The sequence below is a fragment of the Bos indicus x Bos taurus genome, chromosome 7 (genome assembly GCF_003369695.1).
Source record: "Bos indicus x Bos taurus breed Angus x Brahman F1 hybrid chromosome 7, Bos_hybrid_MaternalHap_v2.0, whole genome shotgun sequence".
Lineage (NCBI taxonomy): Eukaryota > Metazoa > Chordata > Mammalia > Artiodactyla > Bovidae > Bos > Bos indicus x Bos taurus.
The window spans coordinates 67,377,547-67,403,706 of record NC_040082.1 but is presented as its reverse complement, the minus strand read 5'-3'; the positions used below and the strand labels follow the sequence as shown (position 1 = coordinate 67,403,706).

Below are 26,160 nucleotides of genomic sequence, written 5' to 3'. Positions count from 1 at the left end.
TCCTGGGGGCTGGGCAGAAACGAAGGGATGTCCCTGGAGACCTTCCTGACAGCTTGGGGAACCAGGAGAGAGTCTGGGGCAGTATCAGGAGGGGTGGGGGGCTTCTTCCTCCTGTCGATCCCCAGTGGTGGAGAGGGAGTGAGGTCCAGCTCTGATGGTACATGGCCCAGCAGCAGCCAGGGGTGAGGGGTTGGCGGGTGGGGGGGTGACAACTTGATTCTGGGCACTAGGGAGCCATGGCAGAGTTTAGAGCAGGCAAGAGGGTGGAACACACTAGGTGCTGCTCAGAGACTCCTGAACACATTAATACACTTGACACTCAACACAGCTCTATGGGGGGGGGGGGTGTTAATGTCCTGCTGCACAGACAGGGAAACTGAGGCCCAAAACGGGGCCCCTGAGGTCACCCAGTAGGAAGGGATGGACCTCTGGACCCTAGGGTCACCCAGCTCAACCGGCTGTGCTCTGAGCAAGACAGCAGCTGGGTCCAAGGAACGGACAGGGTGGGTGGCATGCTGGGGACTCGGGGCAGGGGGTAGGAGGGGTGCATGGGTGGGATCCTAGGAGGGTGGAGATGGGAAGCAGTCTTCGGGGGCGGACACTGAACTAGGGTAGGATCCGGTCCTGGGGGCCATGCTGGGGACACGGCTCAGCTGTGGGACCATAAACACAGCAGTGATCAGTCTGAACCCGAGGACCCCACCATTTCAGCAAGGCGGAGGACCCTGAGGCCTAGCACAGGACCCTGACACCTGCTCCCTCCACCTTCCCCAGGACTGCCCTGGAACAGCCCCCAACAGCCCCAGACACCAACTGGTGATCTGAGACGTGGGGTCCACCACCAGTCCAACCGCTTGGTGTCACCTGTCAGAACACTTCGCTGATGGTCCAGTTGTTAAGAATTTACCTGCCAATGCAGAGGATGTGGGTTCAATCCCTGGTCCAGGAAGATCCCACATGTTGCAGAGCAACTGAGCCCATGTGCCACAACTACTGAGCCCAAGTGGTGAAACTGGTAAAGCCCATATGCCCTAGAGCCCGTGCTCCACAAGAGAAGCAACTGCAGTGAGAAGCCCCCACAATGCAACTAGAGAGTAGTCCTTGGCTCACTGCAACTAGAGAAAGCCCGCATGGCAGCAAAGACCCAGCACAGCCATAAATAAATAAATAATAAAAGCTGAGGTGTCAAAAATAAGTAAAATTTTTAAATTGATGTGAAATTCACGTGACATAAGATCAGCCATCGTAAATTATACCATCCACTGGCTTTTGGAACATTTAGAGTTGTGCAACCACTTAATTCTAGAACATGTCCCCCAAAGAAACCCTGTTTCCTTCAGCTATTATTCCCCTAACCCCCTAAATCCACAGTCCCTGACAACCAGGAACCCACTCTCTGTGTCTGTGGATCGAACTGTTCTGGACATTTCCCATCAGTGGAATCACACCCTGTGTGTCTTTCTGTGTCTGCTTCTCTCACTGAGCATCGTGTTCTCAGGGTCTGTCCACGTGGTAGCAAGTGTCAGGGCTTCACCCCTCTTCACAGCTGAGGGATGCTCTCATGTGTGGAGGGACACGTTTGTCTGCTGAAGGGCATTTGGTTGCCTCCAACTCCTGGCAGCTGTGACTCACACTGTGAACATGCGTGTGCAGGTTTCTGGGCCCTGTTTTCAGTTTTCCTGGGCCTGCACCTTGGAGTGGAGCTGCTGAGTAACAGGATAATCCAGTGTTTGAGGAGCTGCCTGGCTTTCCCTAGCGGCTGCAGGGTTTTGCATCTCAGCCAATGTGTCTGAGTTCCAATTTCCCACCTCCTCACCAACACTGTGTTTGTTCTGCCCTTTTCATCCTAGCCATCCTAGTGGGTGTGAAGTGGTGTCTCGCTGTGGTTTTCATTTGCATTTCCCTGATGACTAATAATTTTAAGCATCTTCATGGCATGTTGGCTGTTTGTGTATCTTGGAAGAGATGTCTATTCAAACCCTCTGCCCATTTTTAAGTGGATGGTTTGTTTTTGTTGTTGAGCTGTGAGAGCTCTTTATATATTCTGGATATGCAACCCTGTCTTCCTCCCCGCTTGGCCTCATCTCTTGCTCAGGTACTGGATGCCTAAAACTTCTGAAGACCCTACTTTGAGGCCAGAGAAGGGCAGGCAATGTCTCCAGAATCTCAAGGCTCTGGGGGCTCCACGCACCTGCCCACTATATAGATGCACAGACTAAGGGCAGGTGAAGGACCCAGCCACGTACCTACAGATAAAAATCCTGTAGGTAAAAAGCTGGCCACAAAAGGCCACAGAGTGTGTGATTCCACTGATGGGAAACGTCAAGAACAGGCAAATCCACAGGCACAGAGAGTGGGTTCATGGTTATCAGGAGTTGGGGGATGGGGTGTGACTTCCCATAGCTACTTTTTTCTTTTGGGGTGATGGAATGTTCTAAAATTCGGGTGATGGCTGCATAACTCTGTGAAGATACTGAAAACCATGAAACTGCACACTTTAATTCAGTGAATTGTGTGGTACTTGAATTATATCTCAGTAAAGCTGTTTAAAAAAACAAACAAACAGGGACTTCCCTGGTGGTCCAGCAGCAAAGATTCCACGCTCCCAATGCAGGGGCCCAGGTTCAGTCCCTGGTAGGGGCACTAGATCCCGCACGCTGCGATTGAAAGATTCCCACATGCCCCAACTAAGATCCGGCACAGCCAAATAAATAATAAAATAAAAAGCAGTAAAGAACACACACACACAAAGGCAGCAGGACTCAATCCCAGACCAGGTGGGCAGTGGTGGGCCCCGGTGCTCAGGCTAGGAAGCTGGGCAGAGCCACGAGTGGCAGCTGGGTGGTGGCCTGACCCACACTGAGGGGTGGCCCAGTATCCAGAGGGGAAGACAGAGGGTGCAAGCTGGCACTTGGAGGATCCAGGCAGGTTCCAGGAGCAGCCAGCTGGGGAGGTTTTGGGCAACTTCCTCTGCTCCCGCCAGGAGGGGCTGGGCCTGGGCGGGTATGCGCTAACGGCTGAGCCCCAGGGTATAAGGGCGCCCTGTCCCCAGCCACCCTCAGCAGCCCCGTCATGACAGCACTCAGACTCCTGGCCATGCTGGCCAGCCTGCTAGCAACCTCCAGGGCTGGTGAGTGCTCACCCCAGGCCGGGCGTCCGCATCTGTGCAGAGGTTCAACTGCAGGGGACAGGCCTGGGGGAGAGGGACTGGCGGGTGCTGGCCCCAGTTTCCCAGACACAAGGCTCAGGGAGGGACAGTGAAGCAACCGAGCCCAGGCCACACAGGCAAGCTGGCCCCGACCAGCCTGGGAGGGTGGGGACCTGTCCTTTTAGGGAACAGGAGTGCGGGAGGCTGGGGTCTCCCTGGGTATGGGGCTGAGACTGGGAGGCTGCAGCACACCCTCCTCTCCCCCCAGGCTCGGCCCCTCTGGTGGACATAGTGGGAGGCAGGAAGGCCCGGCCGCAGGAGCTCCCGTTCCTGGCTTCCATCCAGAACCAAGGGAGGCATTTCTGTGGGGGCGCTCTGATCCACCCCAACTTTGTCCTGACAGCGGCCAGCTGCTTCCAGAGCCGGTGAGCCGAGGGCCATGGAGTGGGCAGGGGGGCTGGGAGAGGGAGAGAGCTCAGGGGGGTTGGGGGAGAGTGGGGGGGTGGGTGTGCCTCGCAGGTGAGGAGGGGAGGGGCTTGGCAAGGGGGGCTGGTCTTAGGAAGGGTTGAGGGGCTTAGAGAGGGAAATGGGGCCCTGGAAACAGAGTGAGATGCAGCCACAAAAGGAGGATGGACAGAGGCCTGACTATCACTGATGTCCTTCCTCTGGCTCCCGGGCCGCGAGCCAGCAGGCTTGTAATTTCCTACCTTATTTGCAAGCCTGCCCCTGTGTAAGTGCCCGCCCAGTGGTTGTAGAAGGCTGGGGGCTTCTGGGGAAGCCCAGCCTGGTATCTGCCCCCGCTGCTCTTAGGAACACCGGGATTGCCACCGTGGTGCTGGGTGCCTATGACCTGAGGCGTCGCGAGCGGTCCCGGCAGACTTTCTTCATCAGGAGCGTCAGCGAGAATGGCTATGACCCCCAGCAGAACCTGAACGACGTGCTGCTGCTGCAGGTGGGAAAATGAGCAGGGAGCTGGTGTTGGCCTGAGGGGCTAAGTGGGGACAAGCCATGTGCACAGAGTCCTAGTGTGTAAATCGTACAGCCAAGTGCACAATCCACTTAGCCAACCTCTGGATCCTGGACACTGAAGTTGTTTCCAGATGTTTTTGTTATGACAGAATCACAGTGAGTTTTTGTGCATATTTCTTTGTGAAAGTTTTCCCAGAGCAGCCACAACAGCTAGGCCAACTTACTCTCCCACTAGCAGAATTTAAAACTGCCCGTTTCGCCACATCTTTACTGACACTGCATATTATGATTTTTTAAATTTTTCTGCCAGTGCTCACTTTGGCAGCACATATACTAAAATTGGAATGATACAGAGAAGACTAGCATGGCCCCTGTGCAAGGATGACATGCAAATTCGTGAAGTGTTCCATATTTAGGAAAAAAAAATTTTTTTCCTGCCAATCCTGACGGAGGATGGAGGGTGGTGCTTTGTTTTATCTGCATTTCCTGGGCGAGCTCTTCACCTTCATGGTCTCTCAACCACGTTTGCAGTAAGGACCATTGATTCCTTCTCTGGAGGAACCAGAGGCCCAAAAGGTAAACTCATTTGGCCAGGAGCCTGGTGGGCTACAGTCCATGGGGTTGCAAAGAGTCGGACAGGACTAAGCGACTTCACTCACTCACTCCACAGCAGATTACTGCCTAAACTGGGGTTTGAACCCAAACTGCTTTCCAGATCAGAACTCATGTTGCTGCCTCTCTGGCTCCCAGCTGGCCCCCAGTTATGCCCTCTCCTGACCCAGTTTCCCTCACCAGCTGGACCGTCAGGCCAACCTCACCAGCAGCGTGGCGCTGGTACCACTGCCGGAGCAGAACGCCACAGTGGAAGCCGGCACCGGGTGCCAGGTTGCAGGCTGGGGCACCCGACGGCGTAGGGGGCGTCTCTCCCGAGTTCCAAGGGTCCTCAATGTTACCGTGACACCTGCAAACCAGTGTCGCCCCAACAACGTGTGCACTGGCGTCCTCACCCGACGGGGTGGCATCTGCCAGGTACCCGCTGGGTGTTATCTGGTGTGGGCTCGGTGTGGTGGGGGAGGAGGGGTCTTGAGAGATTGTGAGCTCCTCTTGGGGGAGAGAAAGCAAGTTCAGAACTCACCCTGGGATTAAGTATTCAATTAGAACTAGATGTTTCAAATATTGGAGCCTGAGAAACAGTATTTATTCAACTCTGCCTGCCAAGCCCTATGCTGGGGGCTGGAGACACAAGAGGGAAGAGGAGAGACTGCCCTTCTGGAGCCAGGAGCTCCCATAGCTTGTGCTTGAAGGGCTTGGGCATCAGCTATTAAGACAGGGATGTGGAAAAAAAAAAAAAAAGACGGGTGTGCAGCAGCCTGGGGCCTTAGGAAGTTGAGGAGATGGGGGCGGCATTTAAGACCCGAGCTGCGAGCAAAAGTAGGAAAAAGCACAGGCAGAGGAACAGCACGTAGAAAGGGCCAGGGGCATGAGCAGCTTCTGTGGGTGGCAGGGGTGGTGTTCTGGGCAGGAGCGGGGTGGAGGGCTGGGCCTCGGGCGCCCTGACCCTCCTGCCGCCCTTGCAGGGGGATGGCGGCACCCCTCTCGTCTGCAACGGCCTGGCACACGGCGTGGCCTCCTGGTCCCGGGGGCCCTGCGGTAGGGGCACCGACTTCTTCGCGCGGGTGGCCCTCTTCAGGAACTGGATTGACTCAGTTATAAACCAGCCGGCCTGACGGACCCTGCCCAGCCTGCAGGGGGCGCTCCGCAGCCAGAGCTCAGCCCCGACCTGCACTCTGCCCCACCCCGGCCCCCGCGGTTGTGACTCTAATAAAGGATCTGTCCCCATTCTGCCCACGGCGCCTGACTCTGCTCTTTGGGGGCGGGCGGGGGCTGGGGGCCCAGTGCCAGGACCTCTGCCCACAAGAGTGGCATCCACCCCAGGGGTCTCCACTCATGGAATCTGATCGCGGTCCTGGGAACCAGGGGCTCTCGTGACCTCCACTCCACAGAGGCAGCACCGAGGCTCACAGAGATTGGGTGACTCCCCTGAGGCCACACAGCCAGAGCTGGGCTCTGAACCCACACCTGTGAGATTACAGCCCCCACGAACCATCTGTCATGTTGGTGGGGAATACAGTCACCCCTGGGGCTTTCCTGGTGGCTCAGATGGTGAAGAATCTGCCTGCAATGCAGGAGATGTAGGTTTGATCCCTGAGTGGGGAAGATCCCTGGAGAAGGGAATGGCAACCCACTCCAGTATTCTTTCCTGGAGAATCCCATAGAAGGAGGAGCCTGGTGGGCTACAGTCCTTGTGGTTGCGCAGAGTGGAACAGGGCTGAGCGACTAACAGTTCACTGTTACCAACGCTTAGTGTCTGCAGGGGCTTGGCTCCAGGACCCTCATGGATGCCCAAATCCCCAGATGCTCAAGTCCCTTATATCAAATGGTGTCATATTTGCAAGTGACCTACATACATCCTCTGTGCACTTTATATAATACAATGTCAATGCTGTGCAAATAGCTGCCTGCCTACAGCAAATTCAAGTTTTACTTTCTAGAACTTTCTGGTAAATTTTTTTCCAAATATTTTTGATTTGTGGTGGGTTAAATCTGTGGGTGTGGAATGTGCGACCACTGAGGGCCGGCTGTATATTGTACAGCGAAGTCAAGAAACACATGAGAAACTGGCTTTAGACTGCCACTTGAATCACAGAAAGATAATGAGCCTAATATGAAAGGAACTAAAATATAAACATTAAACAATAAATATAATTATATAATGATGTATAAAACATAAATATACTTGTATAAAGAACCTATAAAACATAATAAATATAACTGTATAAATGATACGTAAAACTTAATACATATAATGTATTAAACTAAAATAAAATTGTAAATCACAGACTTCCCTGGGGGTCCAGTAGCTAAGACTCCATGCTCACAATGTAGGCGGCCTGGGTTCAATCCCTGGTCGGGGAACTAGATCCTACATGCTACAACTAAAACCTGGCACAGTCAAATAAATAAATATATATATATTTTTTTAAGTTAAATCTTACATTATATATTAGTACCAATTACATATTATACATGCATTTTAAAAATATACTTAGGAACTTCCCTGATGGTCTAGTGGTTAAAGATCTGCCTGCCATTGTAGGGGACACAGGTTTGATCCTTGGTCTGGGAAGATCCCACATGCTGAGGGTCAACTAAGCCCCAGTACTGCAAATACTGAAGCCCAAGCACCTAGATCCTGTGCTCCACAACAAAAGAAGCCACCACAATGAGAAGCCTGAGAAGTGCAACAAAGAGTAGCCCCCACTCGCCACAAACCAGAGAAAGCCTGCATGCGGCAACAAAGACCCAGCACAGTCAAAAATAAATGAACAAGACATGAAACGTTATAAAAATACCTGGGGAATAATGAATCAATATTAGAAAAACTAAGATCATGACATCTGTGGTCCCATCACTTCATGGCAAATAGAAGGGGAAAGAGTAGAAGCAGTGACAGATTTTATTTCCTTGGGCTCCAAAATCATTGTGGACTGTGACTGTAGCCATGAAACTAAAAGATGCTTGCTCCTTGGAAGAAAAGCTATGACAAGCTAGACAGTGTATTAAAAAGCAGAGACATCATTTGCTGACAAAAGCCTGTATAGCGAAAGCTATGGTTTTTCCAGTAGTCATGTATGGATATGAGAGTTGGACCATAAAGAAGGATGAGCGCCAAAGAATTGATGCTTTCAAATTGTGGTGCTGGAGAAGACTCTTGAGAGTCCCTTAGACTGCAAGGGGATTATACCAGTCAATCCTAAAGAAAATCAACCCTTAATATTCATTGAGTTTATTTGTTTTTCGTAAGTTATTGATGAAATTCACATAATATAACATTCACTTTTTTTAAGTGTGTAATTCAAAATATAACTAGTGTATTTCACTAGGCTGTGCAGCCCTCACCATCCAAACCTCGCTATCCAATTCCAGGACATTCCATCACCCCAATAGAAGCCCACTTCCATCCACATCACCTCCCATCTTCTCCCCCACCCCATGACGACCAGGAACCCAGTCTCTGTGTCTGTGGATCTGCCTGTTCTGGACATTTCCCATCAGTGGAATCACACCCTGTATGTCCTGCCTGCTTCTTTCACTGAGCATCATGTTTTCAGGGTCTGTCTGTGTGATAGCATGTGTCAGGGCTTCTCCTCTTCTCAGGGCTGAGTGATGCTCCTGTGATGTGTAACCATCATCTGTGGATGGTCATCTGGGTTGGTTCCACCCTGGCTGTTGTGAAGCCGGTTGCTATGGACATTCATGTACAAGTTCTACTTGAACATTGATATTTAGTACCATGATTTTACCAGGAGGTGTATTGGGGCTTCATAATGGGTCCTCTTTACAGAGGGGCAAACTGAAACCCAGAGAGAAACGTGTGTCTCAGGAGCCCAGAACAGTCCAGGGGCCCCACCTGTTCATTGTTCAGATGGGGAAACTGAGGCCCTGGGGGTTGGGGTCCCAGAGCAGAGGGTCCCAGCTTGGAGCCCCAGACACTGACACCCTCGAGGATGGAGTGTTTTCCTTTCTTAAAGAGAGAAGAGCAAAAAGAGGCAGAAACTCTGAGGATGAGCCTCTCTCCCTCACCCTCCCTGGATCCCAGGTGTGTCGCTCAGGTCTGCTCGGCCCCCTCCCAGCTCCAGTTCCCAAGACCGTTGTCTGTTGCGCCAGCCACAGTTGGAGTAGGAAGGGGACAAAGCCGCAGCTTCTAGCCCTGCTTCCTCTCCACCCATGGGCCTGACCCCCAGAGGCCCCAGAGAGTTCCTCCAAGTTACGGCCCCCAGTGCCCCCAGCTCCCCACCCAGGCCCACACTGTCCCATCTTCCAGACCAGCCTCTGCCTTCAGGAAGCCCCCGAGTCCTGCGCTCACCTGCCGGCCCCCATCCCAGGCCTGGAGCAGAGAGGCGGACCCCAGGCCATCCTCCTGTTGTGACCGATGCCGTGAATGCCCCCTGACTCTGAGAGGCTCTTTGGTGGGTGAGAGCTCCCTGCCAGGACCTCCTGGGCCATTCTCTAGCAAAGTTATGTGTGTGTGTTTCTTTTTCTTTCTTTGGTTAAAGATTTATTGAAATGTACTTCACATACCATACATATAATTCACCCACTTAACAATTCAGTGGCATTTAGTACAGTGACTGGATTGTGCAACCACCACCTCTAATTCCAGAATATTCCATCACCCCAAAAGAAGCCCCATCACCATCAGCAGTCACCCTTCTTCTCCCCAAGCCCCTGACAACCAGGAACCCACTCTCTGTGTCTGTGGATTGGCCTGTTCTGAACGTTTCCCATCAGTGGACTCACACCCTGTGTGTCTTTCTGTGTCTGCTCCTCTCACTGAGCATCGTGTTCTCAGGGACTGTCCACGTGGTAGCAAGTTTCTCCTTTTCAGGACTGAGTGATGCTCTGTGTGTGTGTCCTATTTCATCAGCTGACAGTTCATGGAACTCTCTTCTGTATCCGGTGAATCAACCCCTGACATGGGGATGTTCTCATCACCCCCATCACTAACAGATGGGGAAACTGAGGCTCAGAGAAGTGGTGTGCCCAGCCCAGATTCACAAAGCACAGCAGAATGTGAACCCAGGTGAGGGACTATGGAGCCTGGTGTGACAGGCTGGCACCTCTGCTCACCGTGTGCCCAGCACCCTCCTATGCTCTCATTTATGCCCCCTCCCACTGTCAGCCCTGGGGAGGGACTATGACTACCATCACCCCACTACTGTTCAGTTACCAAGTTGTGTCCGACTCTTTGCAACCCTGTGGACTGCAGCACACCAGGCTTCCCTGTCCCACATCATCTCCCGGAGTATGCCCAAGTTCATGTCCACTGAATTGGTGATGACATTCAACCATCTCATTCTCTGTTGCCCTCTTCTCCTGCCCTCAATCTTTCCCTGCATCAGGAAAAGTTGGTTTCCCGATGAGTTGGTTCATCACATCAGGTGACCAAAGTATTGGAGTTTCAGCATCAGCATCAGTCCTTCCAATGAATATTCAGGGTTGATTTCCTCTAGGATTGACTGGTTTGATCTCCCTGCAGTCTAAGAGACTCTCAAGAGTCTGCTCCAGGACCACAGTCTGAAAGCATAAGCATAACTCAATGAAGCTATGAGCCATGCAATGTAGGGCCACCCCAAGACTGAGGGGTCATAGTGGAGAGTTCTGAAAAAATCTGATCCACCAGAGGAGGGAATGTTAAAACATTCCAGTATACTTGCCGTGAGAGCCCCACCTCACCATACAGGTGGGGGAACCGAGGCACTGAGCAACCAGCCTGCTGGACCAGAAGGAGCTAGTCTGCAAAGATGCTCTTGTTGAAAGAGAAAATCCTGTTCTGAAAGCAGAGAGCACAGCAGCCCTGGGGTTCTGTGGGGACACGTCAGAGCCACACCCAGAGCTGTGGCAGACGCCCTGCAGGAGGACCTGGGGACCTTTCCCAAGTGACTGGGCTGATGCATGAATTAAAAATGTGTCAGCAATACAGATGGCCAACAGGCACACAAAAAGCTGCTCTACATTGCTAATTCATAGAGAAATGCAAATCAAAACTACAATGAGGTATTACCTCACATCAGTCAGAATGGCCACCATTAAAGTCTTCAAGGGACTTCTCTGACAGTCCAGTAGTTATGAATCTGCCTGCCAAGTCAATTTTGAAAAAGAAAAACAGAGCTGGAGGAGTCAGGCTCCCTCACTTCAGACTATACTACAAAGCTACAGTCATCAAAACAGTATGGTACTGGCACAACAGTAGAAACATAGATCAGGAGAGAACAGGAGAGAAAACCCAGGAATAAACTCATGCACCTATGCCAATTAATCTATGGCAAAACAGGCAAGACTATACAATGCTGAAAAGACAGTCTCTTCAACAAATGGTCCTGGGAAAACTGGACAGCCACATGCAAAAAGGAAGTCAGATCATTCTTTACATCTATACCCAAAAATAAGCTCAAAATGGATTAAAGACCTAAATGTGAGACCAGATACTATAAAACTCCTAGAGGAAAACATAGGCAGAAAATCCTCTGACATAAATTACAGCAGCATCTTTTTTGATCCATCTCCTGGAAAAATGGAAATAAAAACAAATAGATGGGACCTACTTAAGCTCAAAAGTTTTTGCATAACAAAGGAAACAAAAAACAAAATGAAAAGACAACCCACAGATTGGGATAAAATATTTGTAAAAGTGTGACTAATAAGGGATTAGCCTCCAAAATATATAAGCAGTTTATGATGCTTAACAGCATCAAAACAAACAGCCCACACAAAAAATGGGCAGAGGACCTGAATAGACATTTCTCCAAAGAGGACATAAAGATGGCCAACAGGCAGGTAAAAAGATGTTCAACATTGCTAATTATTAGAGAAATGCAAATCAAAACACCAGTCAGAATGGCCGGCATCAAAAAAACTACAGGGACTTCCCTGGTAGTCCAATGGCTAAGACTTCACGTTCCCAATGCAGGGGGCCTGGGTTCAATCCCCGGTCAGGGAACTAGATCCCACATGCTACAACTAATGATTCCACATGCTGCAACTAAGACCTGGTGCAGCCAAATAAATAAATAAATGTATTTTTGAATTCATAACAAATGCTGGAGAGGGTATAGAGAACAGGTACACTGTATATACAGTGTACATACCTGCACTGCTGGTAGGAATGTAAACTGGTACAACCACTATGGAGAACAGTATGGAGGTTCCTTAAAAACTAAAAATAGAGCTACCATATGACCCTGAAATCCTACTCCTGGGCATATGTCTGGAGAAAAACATTATCTGAAAGGATACCTGCACCCCTATGTTCATAGAAGCACTGTTTAAAATAGCCAAGACACAGAAGCAACTTAAATGTCCAACAACAGAGGAAAGGATAAAGAAAATGTGGTGTATATATATATATATATAACATATGTGTATATATATATAATAGAATATTACTCAGCCATTTAAAAGAATGAAATAATGCCATTCACAGCAACATGGATGAACCTAGAGAGTGTCACACTGAGCGAAGTGAAGTCCAACATAGAAGGAGAGACACGGTATGACAGTCCTTACATGTGGAATCTGCAAAGCAACGATACAAACCACTTACTTACAAAACATAAAAAGACTCACAGACTTAGAAAAGGAAATTATGGTTGCGAGGGCAGGGGGAGGATAGTTAAGGGGTTTAGGAAGGTCATGTACACACTGCTGTATTCAAAATGGAAAACCAACAAGGACCTATTTTATAGCACATGGAACTTTACTCAATGTTATGTGCCAGCCTGGATGGGAGGAGGGTTTGGAGGAGAATGGATACATGCATATGTATGACTGGGGCCTTTAGCTGTTCACCTGAAACTACTACAACATTGTTAATCAGCTATGCTGCTGCTAAGTCGCCACAGTCGTGTCCGACTCTGTGCGACCCCATAGACGGCAGCCCACCAGGCTCCCACGTCCCTGGGATTCTCCAGGCAAGAACACTGGAGTGAGTTGCCATTTCCTTCTCCAATGCATTAAAGTGAAAAGTGAAAGTGAAGTCGCTCAGTCGTGTCCGACTCTTAGCGACCCCATGGACTGCAGCCTACCAGGCTCCTCCGTCCATGGGATTCTCCAGGCAAGAGTACTGGAGTGGGCTGCCATTGTACCCAGATACAAAACAAAAAGTTAAAAGTTCAGGGAAAAAAATTCATGGTGCATCCATACTAAAGCAGTTTATGTAGGCATTAAAAAAATAAAATGTCTCAAAAAAAAAAAAAGAATCTGCCTGCCAATGCAGGGCTCACAGGTTCAATCTCTGATCCACTGCCGAGGGACAACTGAGCCCTGCTCCACAACTACTGAGCCCAGATGCCTAGAGCCCATGTTCCACAAGAGAAGCCACTGCAAACAGAAGCCTGTGCACCACAACTAGAGTAGCCCCCTCTTGTCTCAACTAGAGAAAAGCCTGTGCACAGCAATAAAGACTCAGCACAGCCAAAAATAATTAACTTTAAAAAAGTCTACAAATGGGTCTGCCCTAGTGATCCCGTGGTTAAGAATTCGCCTTGCAATGCAAAGGACATGGGTTCAATCCCTGGTCAGGGAACTAAGATCCCACATGCCTTGGAGCAATTAATGCCACACACTGCAACTACTGAGGCCCCACTCCACAACTAGAGAGTCTGTGTGCAGTAATGAAAGATACCACATGATGCCACTAAGACCTGACACAGCCAAATAATTTTTTTTTGAAGTCTACTAACAGCAAATGAGGGAGAGAGTGTAGAGAAAAGGGAACCCTTCTACACCGTTGGTGGGAATGTAAATTGGAACAGTCACTGTGGAGAACAGGATGGAGGTTCCTTGAAAAGCTAAAATTAGAGCTACCATATGATCCTGCAATCCCATTCCCGGGCACACACCCAGACAAAACTAGAATTCCGAAAGATATATGCGGCCCTATGTTCACAGCAGTTCCATTTGCAATAGCCAAGACATGGAAGTAACCTAAACATCCACTGAGAACAGAATGAAGCTGTGGCATGTGCATACAATGGAATACTACTCAGCCATAAAAAAGAATGGAATGTGCCATCTGCAGCAACATGGACGGACTAGAGACTCTCAGACCGAATGAAGTGAGTCAGAAAAAGAAAGACAAGTACCACACGATATCACTTGTATGTGGAATCTAAAATATGACACAAATGAACATATCTACAAAACAGACATAAAGAACAGACTTGTGATTGCCAAGGGGATAGGAGGGTGGGGAAAGGCTGTACTGGGAGTCTGGGATTAGCAGATGCAAACTAGTATAAGTAGGAGGGATAAACAACAAGATCTTACTGTAGAGCGCAGGGAATTATATTCAATATCCTATGATAAACTATGATGGAAAAGGATATATATACATATATGTATAACTTAGTCACTTTGCTGTACAGAAGAAATTAACACAATGTTGTAAATCAACCATACTCAATAAAATTTGGAAAATAAAAGTACGTTGGCAGAGATGGGGCGGCCGATGCAGGGGACCTCAGCGGGCAAAAGGCAGAACAGGCTGTTTCTGCCTCGGACGATCCTCCCAGACACTAGATCTTTCCAAAGGGGGAAGTGTGACTTGGCAGGAGGGACCTGGAGTCTGTGGGACCCCCACCCAGGACGCAGATCCTGACTCCTTGTGGGGGCCCCACATAAGCTCCAAATGCCCACCAGTACACAATAGGAGGGACAGGAAAGGCTGAGCAGCTGCCCCAGAGCCGAGGAGACACAGGAGGGCTCCTGAACCAGAGACGGGTGATTGTGACATCCAGGCAACCTGTGGAAGAGATAACATTTGTGCAAGACCAGGGTCCCAGGGATGCCGTGGCAGCAAGTCTGGGAATTTTGCAGGCTTCTGTAAGCGTGAAATGGTTTCAACATAAAAAACCTGAAAAGTGTGTTTTTGCCCCCCAATTTCATGAGCTCTTCTACCTATGCTTCTGTAGGTTTGAGCCAGTTATAAATAAAAACACAAATAAATAAATGTCTCTTGGGCACCCAAGTCTCCCCCACCCTCCCACCCTCGATACAGAGCAGCATCTCTGGCCTCAGCCACTCCATGCCAGGTGCCCCCACCCCAGTCATGATGACCACAGGTGTCCCTGGGGGAAGACCACCCCAGGCCAGAACTCTGCTATGGAATGAAGCATGAATCCCTCAGACAAAGTCAGGGCAGAGAGATGACCCTGTGGGTGTGAGAAGGTGAAGGGTGCTGAGACCCGCCCCCCATTCCCTTTTATGTCCCACAGAAGGGGCTTCACCCTAAGCCCTGCACACACCAGCCACGTCCCACCTTGCTGGGGCTACGGGGACCCTGTAGGAGGGGGGCAATGTCCCCTTGGAAATGTGGAAGGCTGGAGGGCTGTGGCCACATTGCCCCCTGGCCCAGAGGACCTCAGCAGGGGGTGGGTGCTAGCCAGCTTCCCACACCTCTTGGAGGTGGGGCGGGACCCTGAGCCTGAGCTTGAAGCCCCTGCAGCCTTCTTGGGGTGTAGCTTTAAACCCCAAGCTTCCTGAGGCCCTGGAGTTGTAAGGAGGAAGTGGGGATGCCCAACTCAGGCGTGGGGCAACCCCAACGGCCTGCTGAATGAGACTATAAGAGGGGGTGGGCGGGTGGGCAAGGGGCACCGCTGGACCATGCCTGGAAGCTGCAGACGCCCTAGCCCCTCCCTGGCCCCAGTGCTGCTGGCCGTGCTGCTGGGTGGTGAGTGGGGTCCATGTCTGCCCAACTGTCCACCTGTCCCACACCCTCACCGCCCAGGTGGGGAGAGTGAGGCAGGCTTAGGCTCAGGATGGGGGCCTCAAGGGGAAGGTAGGAGGAAAGGAGGGGGAGGGTCTGTTTCCCCATCTGTGAAGTGGGCAAAACCTAGTACCTCCTGCCCAGGCAGGTGTCCTGGGGACACAGTGTAACCGGAATCCCCAGACAGTGCCTGGCACACAGCAAGCGCTTAATACATGTGTGAAGGCACACCAATGAACATGTGACCGGATGAATGAGGCAGGTGTCATAGGAGGCCCGGGTGAGGGGCCTCCACTCTCACCCCAAGGAGGCTGACTCATGCCTCAGCTTGTCCATCTCCTGGCCCCCAGGGCTGGGCACCGGGCCTCCCAGAGCCTCCAGGAGTAATGATGATGACCTCGGGGCTCTCCACCCAGCGCTAACAGTCCCAGGCCAGGTCCCTTTCCCCCATCAGACCCCAGTCGGTGTTGCCATGGGACCCCCAATTTGCAGATAGGGAAACGCAGGCTCCGTGGGATTCCGGGCCAGGCAGCGACTCTGCCTCCTCCCCTGTCCCCTGTCTGGGCTCCCTGGAGGTGGGGCGGGGGCGTCAGAAGAGGCGACTGCCCCTGACCCCCGCGTCCCCAGGAGCAGCCCGGGCCGTGGAGATCGTGGGCGGGAGGGAAGCCCAGCCCCACTCGCGCCCCTACGTGGCGTCGCTGCAGCTGGCTTCCGGCAGCCACTTCTGCGGCGGGACCCTGGTGCACCCGAGCTTCGTGCTGACCGCCGCTCACTGCCTGAACAACTTGTGAGTGCGCCGGCGCGTGATGGGCCGGGGTCTGAGGGGGAGGACGGACCTGCTGTAGGGTCCGGGGTCCGGGTTCCGGGGGGCGGAGGGCGGGCCTGCCCGAGGGTCCGAGTCGGGGTTGAGGCCCTGCTTGAGCTTCTCCTGGCCTCACCCTTCCATCCGTCCACCTGCCCAACCCTGTCATCCCGGACTAGGCGGGCACCTGCCCTGCCCGCTCCCCGCCCCGCCCGACGTGGCCCCCTGATGCCCCAGGAGGATGAGCTCAAGCCAGGGGCCCAACCCTCGGGGGCAAGATGCAGACGGGGTGGCGGGTCTCTTGGGGCAGCGGTGGGGAGTTCCCGAGGGGCTGCACCTTGGCCTCAGGACGGGAGTAGGGAGCACGGATAGGCTTAGCACGAACGCCCCGACCGTCAGGAACCCGCAGCGCGTGCGCGTGGTGCTGGGGGCCCACCGTCTGCAGACCCCCGAGCCCACCCAGCAGAGGCTCGGCATCAGTCGCCTGTTTGAGAACAACTACAACCCGCAGGAGAAGCTGAATGACGTGCTCCTGCTGCAGGTAGGTGGGCGGTGCCTGCGCTGTGCTCCACCCTCCAGTGCCTCCCGCTGCCGGCCGGAGGCCGAGCCAGGCACCAACTTCGGAGTATGCGGGGACCCCCCATCCCGTCCCCACCCCCCTCATGGACTTTGCCCGGCTGTGTCCCCTACCCCCTCCCTGCACTGTTCCCAGATACCCTCACCTTTGGCTTCCCAGATAGCGCAGTGGATAAAGAATCACCCACCTGCAATGCAGGAGATGCGAGAAATGAGAGTTCAATCCCTGGGTCTGGAAGATCCCCTGGAGGAGGGCATGGCAACCCACTCCAGTACTCTTGCCTGGAGAATCCCATGGATGGAGAAGCCTGGCGGGCTACAGTCCATGGGGTCACAAAGAGTTGGCATGACTGAAGCGACTGGACACCCACAGCTTTGGCACCAGCCTCCCCTCCTCAGGGAGGCCTCCCCTAGTCTGTCCCTGTGTCACCTGAGTGATGCCCCTCCACTCACTGTTCAGGATGAGGCTCTACTTCCCTTGACTGTGCCACTTGCCCTCCTCTTCTCAGCCCTTCCTGGCCCAAAGATCAGCTCCCAGAGCAGAGACGTAGTGTCCCTAGGTCTTAGCCAGGATCAAGCATACAGTTGGGTGACTTCCCTGGTGGTCGAGTGGCAAGACTCTGTGCTCCCAATGCAGGGGCCCTGGGTTCGATCCCTGGTCAGGGAACTAGATCCCATATGCCCTAACAAACAGTTCGCATGCTGCAACTAAGAAGACCCAACACAGTCAAATAAATAGTTAAAAAAAAAAGCATACAGTTGGTGCTCAATAAGTGCTTTGTATGTGAATGAACACCACAGTGACCAGTGCTACAAACAGGTGGCTCACGGCCTCAAGGAAGGTTAAACTGAGCCCTTGTGAGTTTGGAGGGTGATCAGGACAGCCTCCCTTGAGGAGGTGACCCTTGAGCCAGGCAGAGGGAACAGCATGTGCGAAAGCCAGGAGGAGGCACTTTGGGATAATGGTCTGTGGGTGGATGTGGGTCTGGAGGCAGGAGCTCACTGCCTCCCCACCCCCGCCCTCTGCCGTAGTTGGACCAGCCGGCCACCCTCAACACCCATGTAGCTGTGGCTCAGCTCCCCCAGCAGGCCCAGCCACTGCCCCATGGCACCCAGTGCCTGGCTATGGGCTGGGGCCGCCTGGGCACCCTCGAGCCGCTGCCCCAGGTCCTACAGGAGCTCAATGTCACCGTGGTCACCTTCCTGTGCCGGCCACAGAACGTGTGCACCTACGTGCCCCGACGCAGCGCTGGCATCTGCTTTGTAAGTATCGGCGGCTCTGGCGCAGGGACCGCAGGAACCGCCCCAGGAGGGAGGGTGGGAAGCGGGGACCCAGCTCTGCCTTCTCCTTCCTGAGCAGCTGCTGCACCTCCACCTCCCCATCTGGAAGGTGGGCACACAAAGGTGATGTGGCCTTTGTGGGTCTGGGGGCTCATCCATCCAGAGGCCCCTCGAGTGGGTGACCAACTCCCACTCTGTGGCCACACCCATCTCCCTGTCTCACTGGAGTGCCTTCAGTGAGAAGGGGGAGCATTTCACCCCTGCGCGGCCCCTTCCCCAGGCAGCCTCGTCTGGCTGCTGGCCTGGCCTGAGGGATGGACCAACCTGCCCCTCCACAGGGGGACTCCGGGGGCCCCTTAATCTGTAATGGGGTACTCCATGGCGTGGACTCCTTCGTGATCCGGGGATGTGCCACTGGCCAGTACCCCGACTTCTTTGCTCGCGTCTCCCTCTATGTGGACTGGATCAACTCCGTGCTGAGCAGCGTGGGGGGCAAGGACAGCCCCTGAGGCCCCCAGAACCCCTGCAGGCGCTGTGGACAGAGGCCTGTGTCTGTGTCTGTGCCCCCTCTCCCCCTCCCTGGCAGCCCCACCTGTGCCGTCAATAAAAGCTGAACCACCTCCCTGGCTCCTGTGTGTCCTTCCCAAGGGCAATGTCGGGGAGAGCGGGTCAGGTTCCTCAGTGTCTGGGTCCTGAAACCCCAAACTCGAGGTGGGGGTGAGAACAAAGGCCTGGAGGTCAGATGAGGGCCCAGGTCACCATGGATCCCACTCCCCAGATGCCCACAACCCTGCTTGTGTGACCCTGGGCAAGTGGCTGCCCCTCTCTGTGCCTCTGTTTCCTCATCTGGAAAATGGAGTCACCCCACACATTTCCAAGTGTCCAAGGAGCCCCACTCTGGCTCTGGGGGCTGGGGGTGTCCTGTCCAGTTCTGTGTGTATTAGTTAGTTGCTCAATCATGTCTGACCCTTTGTGAGTCCATGGACTGCAGTCTGCCAGGCTCCTCTGCCCACGGAATTCTCCAGGCAGGAATTCTGGAGTACGTAGCCATTCCCTTCTCCAGGGGATTCTCCTGACCCAGGGATCAAGCCCGGGACTCCTGCATTGCAGGCAGATTCTTTACTGTCTGAGCCACCAGGGAAGCCCTTTCATCAACATGGCCTCTTGACTAAGCCATCACAACCTGGGGTGCCCAGGGCCTGTGGGGCTCCTGAACAAGTCAGGGGCCAGTATAGGGCTATCAGGAAGGCTTCCTGGAGGAGGTGGCAATGCCTGAGCTGACTCCCAGTGGAGGAATAGGAACAAAAGAAGGGTTGTGCAGACAAGGCACAGACCAGGCAAGGGCCCTACATCAGAAGTAGCTTGGGGATGTGGGGAACAGCAAGGCCAACTGAGTTGGGGAGGGAGAGCAGGTCAGGGAAGGGCAGGGCTGGAGCACACACGGCCACCAGATGACCTGGGGTCTAGAGGAGGAGCCTGAGGCAAGGCAGAGGTAGGGGTCACGGGCCAGCCATGGAGAGGGCAGGTGGCCATGGCAATGCAGCAACGGAGGCTCAGAGAGAGGAGCCAACCTGCTCTGGGCACACACCAGTGTTGGAAGGCAGCTCTTTGGTTATTGATTTACTCTGCTGCCACCTGGTGGAGGCACACAAATTCAAGCTGGAGCCAGAATCCCCTCAGGCCAGCTGCCTTTTTAACTGTTTCACAACTCAGCTGACCACCCCAGTGGAGGAGCTGAAGCTGGTTTGTAGCAGCAGCAGGAGCGAGCCTGCGCTGAGACCTGGGGCAAGGCCGGAATTCTGGGAAACCCCCGCTGATAAACGTCAGGGGAGGGCCGGGAATTCCCCCCCACAGCTCCCACAGGCTCACGGCAGGGAAGTGGTTTCTATAAAAAGCCCAGAGGGACCTCTCCCGCCACACTGGGGACAAATGAGGTTTGCTGGAGGGCATGTTGGACTGAGCCCATTGATGGGAACCGAAAGACCCAGAAAAAAACAGCCCCGGGTGTTTTCTATTTTCTATGAGCTCCAGCACTTGTGTGTGCGTGGTGTGTGTGTGTGTGTGTGTGTGTGTGTGTGTGTGTGTGTATGTTTGATGAGTCAGAGGAAAGTTCTGCACAAAAAGGATTAGCTCCAAGGAGAGGAGGAGAGAACACGGGCCTGGGAGCTGGGGCTGACTTCTGGAGGTTGACAAGGCTGTTGACATTCAGGGGAGGACCAAGCCACAGGAATTATAAACAGGATGCCGCGGAGAAGCGACCCAGGGAGGGGGCTGGCCGGGAGAGCAGGGCGGCCCCCAACAACACAGGATCCCCTGGCCTCCAGAGCAGCATTGTCCTGTGAGATGCTCCACGTGGCATCACTACTCTGATGGGAACCAGAACACCCCCAAGAGAATCATCACCATACCCTCTGGGAGAGGGTTAATGGTTAACAAACCCTCAAGGACAGCACTTTCTTATCTAAGAACTTCACACAAGTTCATTCATTTAATCCGTGGGACAATCTCGTGAGATGGGAACCTACAGCTTCCATTTTACAGATGAGGAAACTGAGGCTTGGAGAGGGCCTGAAGTCACAGAGGGCAAGTCCCCTGGAGTCCACAAGTTTAGCCATCGCGACCTTCGAGGATGTAGCATGCAGGTGGTCCTCAAAAGATCTAACTTTGTTTAAGCCTCCTCCATTCTCCCCACCCCCTCTGGAAACTGGGTTATGTATACAGCAGGTGCTTACCAAGTGCTCTATGGTAGCTTTAACTCAACAAAGTGGGGAGCCTGCCAAGAGGGGAGAGGTGGGGGTTGACTTGCTTATGGCCACACACCAGGGGTGGGGGGATCCAGGGACAAACTGGATTCCCACCTTAGCTGGGCTCTGGGTGTCCCTGGGTGCCCCCGCCCACCTCTTCCTCAGATGGATCCGTTGGTTCCCGCCCCAAGGCTTGCTCCAAGCCAGGAGAACGTTGCTTCTTGCGACAGCCTTGGCTACCGTTGCAGCTGGAGCAGCTGGGGTTGGGAGGTGGGTGGGGGGAGGGGGACGGGTGCCGTGGGGCTGGGGATTGGCCCTGGGGGACCCCATCTCCCTTGTCCAGCTTGAGCTCTTCCAAGGTCCATACCAAAGCTCTCAAACTTGGATGGAGATCCATGGTCCAACCTCCAGGCCCAGGAGGGAATTCTCTCCCCTGGCTCCGGCTGGAAGGGGTTTCAGAGTTCAGAGGGGCAATGGTGGGATGGGTTGGGAGGGGTTCCTTCCCAGAACCTCGGAGGGCCCCCAGAGATTGACCGAATCCCAGGTAGAAGTGAGTTCCCTGTTAGGAGCAGCAACCAAAGACCAGAGGTTGGAAATCCAGGCTCCCAGAGGGACATCCAAAGCCGAGGAAGTCAGCAAGCCCCCCTATAGCTGTGAATTTTGGGTTCAAAGCCCAGCTCCCCCAACCATGTCACTGGGCAGGTGGCTGATGTGGAGACCCCGCCATGCCTGCAAAATATTAGGACAGAGCTGGGTGCACATGATTGCTGTTATCAGAGAGCCCTGATGAAACTGAGGCACGTGGCATCCCAAACAATTCCTTTGGGCCAGAGTGACCGGTATTCTTGCCTGGAGAATCCCATGGACAGAGAGGAGCCTGGCAGGCTACAGTCCATGGGGTTGCTAAGAGTCGGACACAACTGAGCGACCTAGCACGCATGCGTGCATGACCACATTTAGCAAAAATACAGGACGCCCTGCTAACTTTGAATGTCAGATAAACTAACTTTGAACATAACTACATGTAGGAAATATTGGCTTCCCTAGTGGCTCAGGTGGTAAAGAATTTGCCTGCAGTGCAGGAGACCTGGGTTCGATCCCTGACTCAGGAAGATCCCCTGGAGAAGGAAATGGCAACCCACTCCAGGATTATTGCCTGGAAAATTCCAAGGACAGAGGAGCCTGGGGGGGTACAGTCCATGGGATTGCAAAGAGTCGGACACAACTGTGCGACTAACTTTCACTTCACTTACATAGGACACCCTGCTAACCTTCAATGTTGGATAAACTTTGTTCATAACTACATCCCATGCTCATATGTGGGATACACTTATGTTAAAAAGATGTCTATCTGACATTAGGGTTTAATCATGCACCCTGAGTTTGAACTGGTGACCCTCCTGGAGCCTCCTGGTCACTTGCACAGGTCCTTCCCCAACTGTTCTTCCCATCACCCAGTCAGCCGTCCCCCAGTCCCCGGGATGGGGAGAGGAAGTAGGGGCACCTGACCCCACCGTTAACAACTGCAACTGCCTCCGGGAGTGGGGACTATAAGAGGGACAGGTGGGCACAGAGGGCAGAAACCCTGGAGCCCCCAACCGACCATGACCCAAAGCTGCAGACGCTTCAGCCCCGCCCTGGCCCCCATTCTGCTGGCCCTGCTGCTGGGTGGTGAGTGGGGCCGAGTCTGTCCCTGGTCTTCTGCTTCCCCCTCTCCACTCACCCTGGACCCTGCCGGCCCCCTCCTCCTCATGGGATGAGGAGGAGACTGAGGTTCTGAGTTGTGAGGGTGACGGGGAGGGGGGGCGGTTCACCCCGCACCCTGTGGGGACTTCAGGTCTGGCTGCGCCGGAGCAAGAGGACCGTACACGCCCCCTCCCCTCTCTGGGTGACAAGCAATAGAAGAGCCCAACCCTGCGGGGCCCTGGTGGGGGTTCCAGGGGTCGGGGGGTTCCTCCTCCGCTTACCGCCCCACCCCTGCCCGTGCCCCCAGGCCCCGCGCTGGCCTCGGAGATCGTGGGGGGCCGGGCGGCCCGGCCGCATGCCTGGCCCTTCATAGCTTCGCTGCAGCGGCGCGGAGGCCACTTCTGCGGCGCCACGCTCATTGCGCGCAACTTCGTACTGTCGGCAGCGCATTGTCTGAACGGCCTGTGAGTGTCTCCGCGCGCGCACACATCGGGGTCCCGGCGCGAGGGGCGTGGGGCCGGCCCAGGGTGGGGGCTTCCGGCAAAAGCGCGAGGGTTTGCAGGGTCCCCCTGCGCCCCAGCAGGGTCTCTCCGCCGCCATCACCTCCTGTCCGCCCCCGACCCCAGGAACTTTCGATCGGTGCGCGTGGTGCTGGGGGCGCATAACCTGCGGCGGCAGGAGCGAACCCGGCAGATGTTCAGAGTCCGGAGGGTCTTTGAAAACGGCTTCGACCCCTTGAGCCTGCAGAACGACGTCGTGGTTCTCCAGGTGCGCGGGGGGCGGGGCGGGCAGGGCAGGTGCAGCGCCCTGAGAGGCTTGGGGAGGGGGGGAGGGGCAGGAGACTAGGGGGTGCGGCGGGCGGGGGCAGACCTGGTGTCCCCACTAATCCCGGTGCTTCAGTCACCCCGCTGTGAAATGGAGAAGTACACCCCCGCACCCCGCAGGGCTGCCAGAGATTAGATAAGACAGCCAGAAGCTCTGAGCAGCTGTCTTTGCTAGCGGTGGGCACCGATGGCCTCCCTCTTTGGGAAATGGGGCAAAATTACCTACATTCGGTGGGTGGGAGTCTGGAGGCAGAAACCTACCTTTCCCCTCTGCTTGCACAGCTATGATTATTCTCTGAGAATGTTCTAGAACAAGGGCCTTATGGTCGCTGGTGTGGCCCACGGTTTGTTCTGTTGAACACCTACTGTTTACTGCACCCAAGACACGACACATTCAGGGACTTCCCTGGTGGTCCAGGGAAGACTCTGCACGCCCAAACTCAGGGGGCCCAGGTTCAATCCCTGGCTGGGAAACTAGATCCCGCATGCTGCAACTAAGACCCCACGAAACCAAATAAATAAATAAATAAATAAATAAATAAATATATATATATATATATATATATATATAAAAGACACGTCCAGAGACGTGGCCTCGGCCATGGTGGTTCCTCCCACTTTACAGACGGGGAGCTCGATGGGACGCATGCAGAGGGTGGGCGTCCTGCTCTTAAACACCCCGGGACAATGGTAGAGCCTCCGCGGGGGAACCTGGCCCCAGAGTCACAGCCGTGGCTCGCCGCCGCTCCCCCGTGACTGCTTCATACCCCACCACCCTCCTCTGCAGCTCAATAGGATGGCCACCCTCAATGCCAACGTGCAGGTGGCCCGGTTGCCTGCCCAGGACCAGGGCGTGGGTGAAGGTGTTCGGTGCGTGGCCATGGGCTGGGGCCGTCTGGGCACGAACCGGCCACCGCCCCAAATCCTGCAGCAGCTCAACGTGACCGTGGTGACTGGCCTCTGCCGCCCCACTAATGTGTGCACCCTGGTGCCACGCCGGCGCGCTGGCATCTGCTTTGTAAGTACCCTGGGTGCCCCCAGCCCCTACCCCACCCCCTCCCAGGCTGCTGTAGCCAGACCCCTGGAATATCTTCCCCACCCTGAAGGGCAGGTAGGTGGAACTGAGAGGGCTGGGCCGGGAACCCTAGCCTCCAATTTGTCTGGCTCCACAGGGGGACTCCGGCGGGCCCCTGGTCTGCAACGGGCTGGTCCATGGGATCGATTCCTTCATCCGTGGGGGTTGCGGCTCTGGGGTCTTCCCAGACTCCTTTGCCTCTGTCGCCAAGTTTGCCAACTGGATCAACTCTATCATCCGGCGCTACAGTGACGACGATGGCCCCTCTCTCCACCCCAGGGACCCCACGGGCAGGACCCACTAGAAAGGCTGTACCTGTCACGCCCCCTCACCTGCCCTTGGCTGGGCCCTTCCCATGAAGCATCACTCAGCATCTGACACAATAAAAACCTCTCTCTGTTTTGTAGAAGGTGTCTGCGTGTTTGTTGGTTGTACAACTGAGTCTTGAAAAGTCCTCAGGAGAAGGTCTTGGGAGTGTCACGAGTACGCTGCCACCAGGTGGTGGCTGATTCAGGGCCCTGGGGTAAGAAGTCCCGTCTCTACCTTCCACAAAAGGATCCCAGTTGCTATTTCTTGGACGGAGAAGCCTGGTAAGCTGCAGTCCACAGGGTCACTAGGAGTTGGACATGACTGACCGACTTCACTTTCACTTTTATGCACTGGAGAAGGAAATGGCAACCCACTCCAGTGTTCTTGGCTGGAGAATCCCAGGGATGCGAGAGGCGGGTGGACTGCCATCTATGGGGTCGCACAGAGTCAGACACAACTGAAGCGACTTAGCAGGAGCAGCAAACAATTAAACCAGTGCTGCAGGTGGTGATAACGCAGAGCACTACAGCAGGTGTTCACACGTGCTTACAAGCACAGACATCATTCTGAGTCTTTGCAAGTATTCACTCAGCTGGTCCTCTCTCTGCCCTTGAGGCAGGTCCCATGAGTGCCCCACTTTACAGATGAGGAAGCAGAGGGGCAAACAGCTATGAAGTCACTCTCAAGAGCCTGGGTTCGAGCCCCAGCTCTGTGACTTTGAGTAACTTGTGTGCTGCCTCTGAGCCTCTGTTTCCCTGCAGTAAAGAGTGAGGCACTGTCTAGGAAGCAGCCAGCCAGGAGTTGGGGTCCTAGGCCAGCCTCGGCTTCACTGAGTCGGGAGACAGTCCCTCCCCCTTCTCCTCAGCCTTGGTGGGGAGGTGGGGGGGGAGGGAGGCAAAGATGTCAGATGTCTCACAAGGAAACACTTCAGCCCGAAGGGGTCACAACAGCCCTGGGGAGGCGACCAGCCTGTACCCCTCTTTTGCTTCCCTGGGCTTGGGAAGGAACCCCCAGGGGCCCACAACACATGCGGCCTCTGCCATCATGCAGCTCACAGGCTGATGGTGGGAGAATCAATTGTCTAAGCCAGCAAATAAATTTGAGAAGTAACATCAGGCAGTGCCCCCTCCCCCACCCCTGACCCCACACCACGAGGCCAGGATAAATTCCTCTCTGCACCACACCCCCCCATCCCGCTAGTGGGGCACACCAGCCTGGCCCTACCTGAAGGTCCTGACTTTTGCTAGTCCCTCTGTCTGCTGGCTCTTCCTGAAGGTATACCTCCCAACTAGTGCCAGCGGCTCAGAAATGTGACCCACTGCCCAGCAATCGCTTTTTCCACTTAATACTATACCCTGGAAGTCTTCCCAGGTCAACAGAGCATCTGGGGACACGTGGGGTTATTCATTGAACTGACCTG

At 54.1% G+C, this 26,160-nt stretch overlaps 3 protein-coding genes and 1 non-coding gene across 4 annotated transcripts; all 4 read left to right on the top strand.

Annotated features, from left to right (window-relative positions):
• Positions 1-3,033: 3,033 nt before the first annotated feature.
• AZU1 (azurocidin 1) lies at positions 3,034-5,961 on the top strand. Its single transcript, XM_027546688.1, has 5 exons — positions 3,034-3,130; positions 3,417-3,573; positions 3,959-4,100; positions 4,913-5,146; positions 5,695-5,961. Exons 1-5 carry the CDS (start codon positions 3,073-3,075, stop codon positions 5,842-5,844), a joined length of 741 nt encoding a protein of 246 aa, XP_027402489.1. The 5' UTR covers positions 3,034-3,072; the 3' UTR covers positions 5,845-5,961.
• Positions 4,427-4,533, top strand: LOC113896781. Its single transcript, XR_003512138.1, has one exon. It is a non-coding gene; the product is annotated as a U6 spliceosomal RNA (small nuclear RNA).
• Positions 5,962-15,335: 9,374 nt separating the features above from the next.
• PRTN3 (proteinase 3) lies at positions 15,336-18,722 on the top strand. Its single transcript, XM_027548815.1, has 5 exons — positions 15,336-15,407; positions 16,071-16,230; positions 16,645-16,786; positions 17,854-18,084; positions 18,441-18,722. Exons 1-5 carry the CDS (start codon positions 15,341-15,343, stop codon positions 18,609-18,611), a joined length of 771 nt encoding a protein of 256 aa, XP_027404616.1. The 5' UTR covers positions 15,336-15,340; the 3' UTR covers positions 18,612-18,722.
• A 3,698-nt stretch (positions 18,723-22,420) lies between these two features.
• On the top strand, positions 22,421-24,837 carry ELANE (elastase, neutrophil expressed). The gene is made up of 5 exons (XM_027548814.1): positions 22,421-22,517; positions 22,840-22,996; positions 23,159-23,300; positions 24,144-24,374; positions 24,529-24,837. Exons 1-5 carry the CDS (start codon positions 22,451-22,453, stop codon positions 24,733-24,735), a joined length of 804 nt encoding a protein of 267 aa, XP_027404615.1. The 5' UTR covers positions 22,421-22,450; the 3' UTR covers positions 24,736-24,837.
• Positions 24,838-26,160: the final 1,323 nt, after the last annotated feature.

Coding starts and splice junctions, on each gene's coding strand:
- AZU1 (XM_027546688.1), top strand. CDS start 3,073: ATGACAGCACTCAGACTCCTGGCCATGCTGGCCAGCCTGCTAGCAACC. Junction 3,574..3,958: donor GCCAGCTGCTTCCAGAGCCG/GTGAGCCGAGGG, acceptor CGCTGCTCTTAG/GAACACCGGGATTGCCACCG. Junction 4,101..4,912: donor ACGACGTGCTGCTGCTGCAG/GTGGGAAAATGA, acceptor TTCCCTCACCAG/CTGGACCGTCAGGCCAACCT.
- PRTN3 (XM_027548815.1), top strand. CDS start 15,341: ATGCCTGGAAGCTGCAGACGCCCTAGCCCCTCCCTGGCCCCAGTGCTG. Junction 15,408..16,070: donor GCTGGCCGTGCTGCTGGGTG/GTGAGTGGGGTC, acceptor CCGCGTCCCCAG/GAGCAGCCCGGGCCGTGGAG. Junction 16,787..17,853: donor ATGACGTGCTCCTGCTGCAG/GTAGGTGGGCGG, acceptor CCTCTGCCGTAG/TTGGACCAGCCGGCCACCCT.
- ELANE (XM_027548814.1), top strand. CDS start 22,451: ATGACCCAAAGCTGCAGACGCTTCAGCCCCGCCCTGGCCCCCATTCTG. Junction 22,518..22,839: donor GCTGGCCCTGCTGCTGGGTG/GTGAGTGGGGCC, acceptor CCGTGCCCCCAG/GCCCCGCGCTGGCCTCGGAG. Junction 22,997..23,158: donor GCGCATTGTCTGAACGGCCT/GTGAGTGTCTCC, acceptor CCCCGACCCCAG/GAACTTTCGATCGGTGCGCG.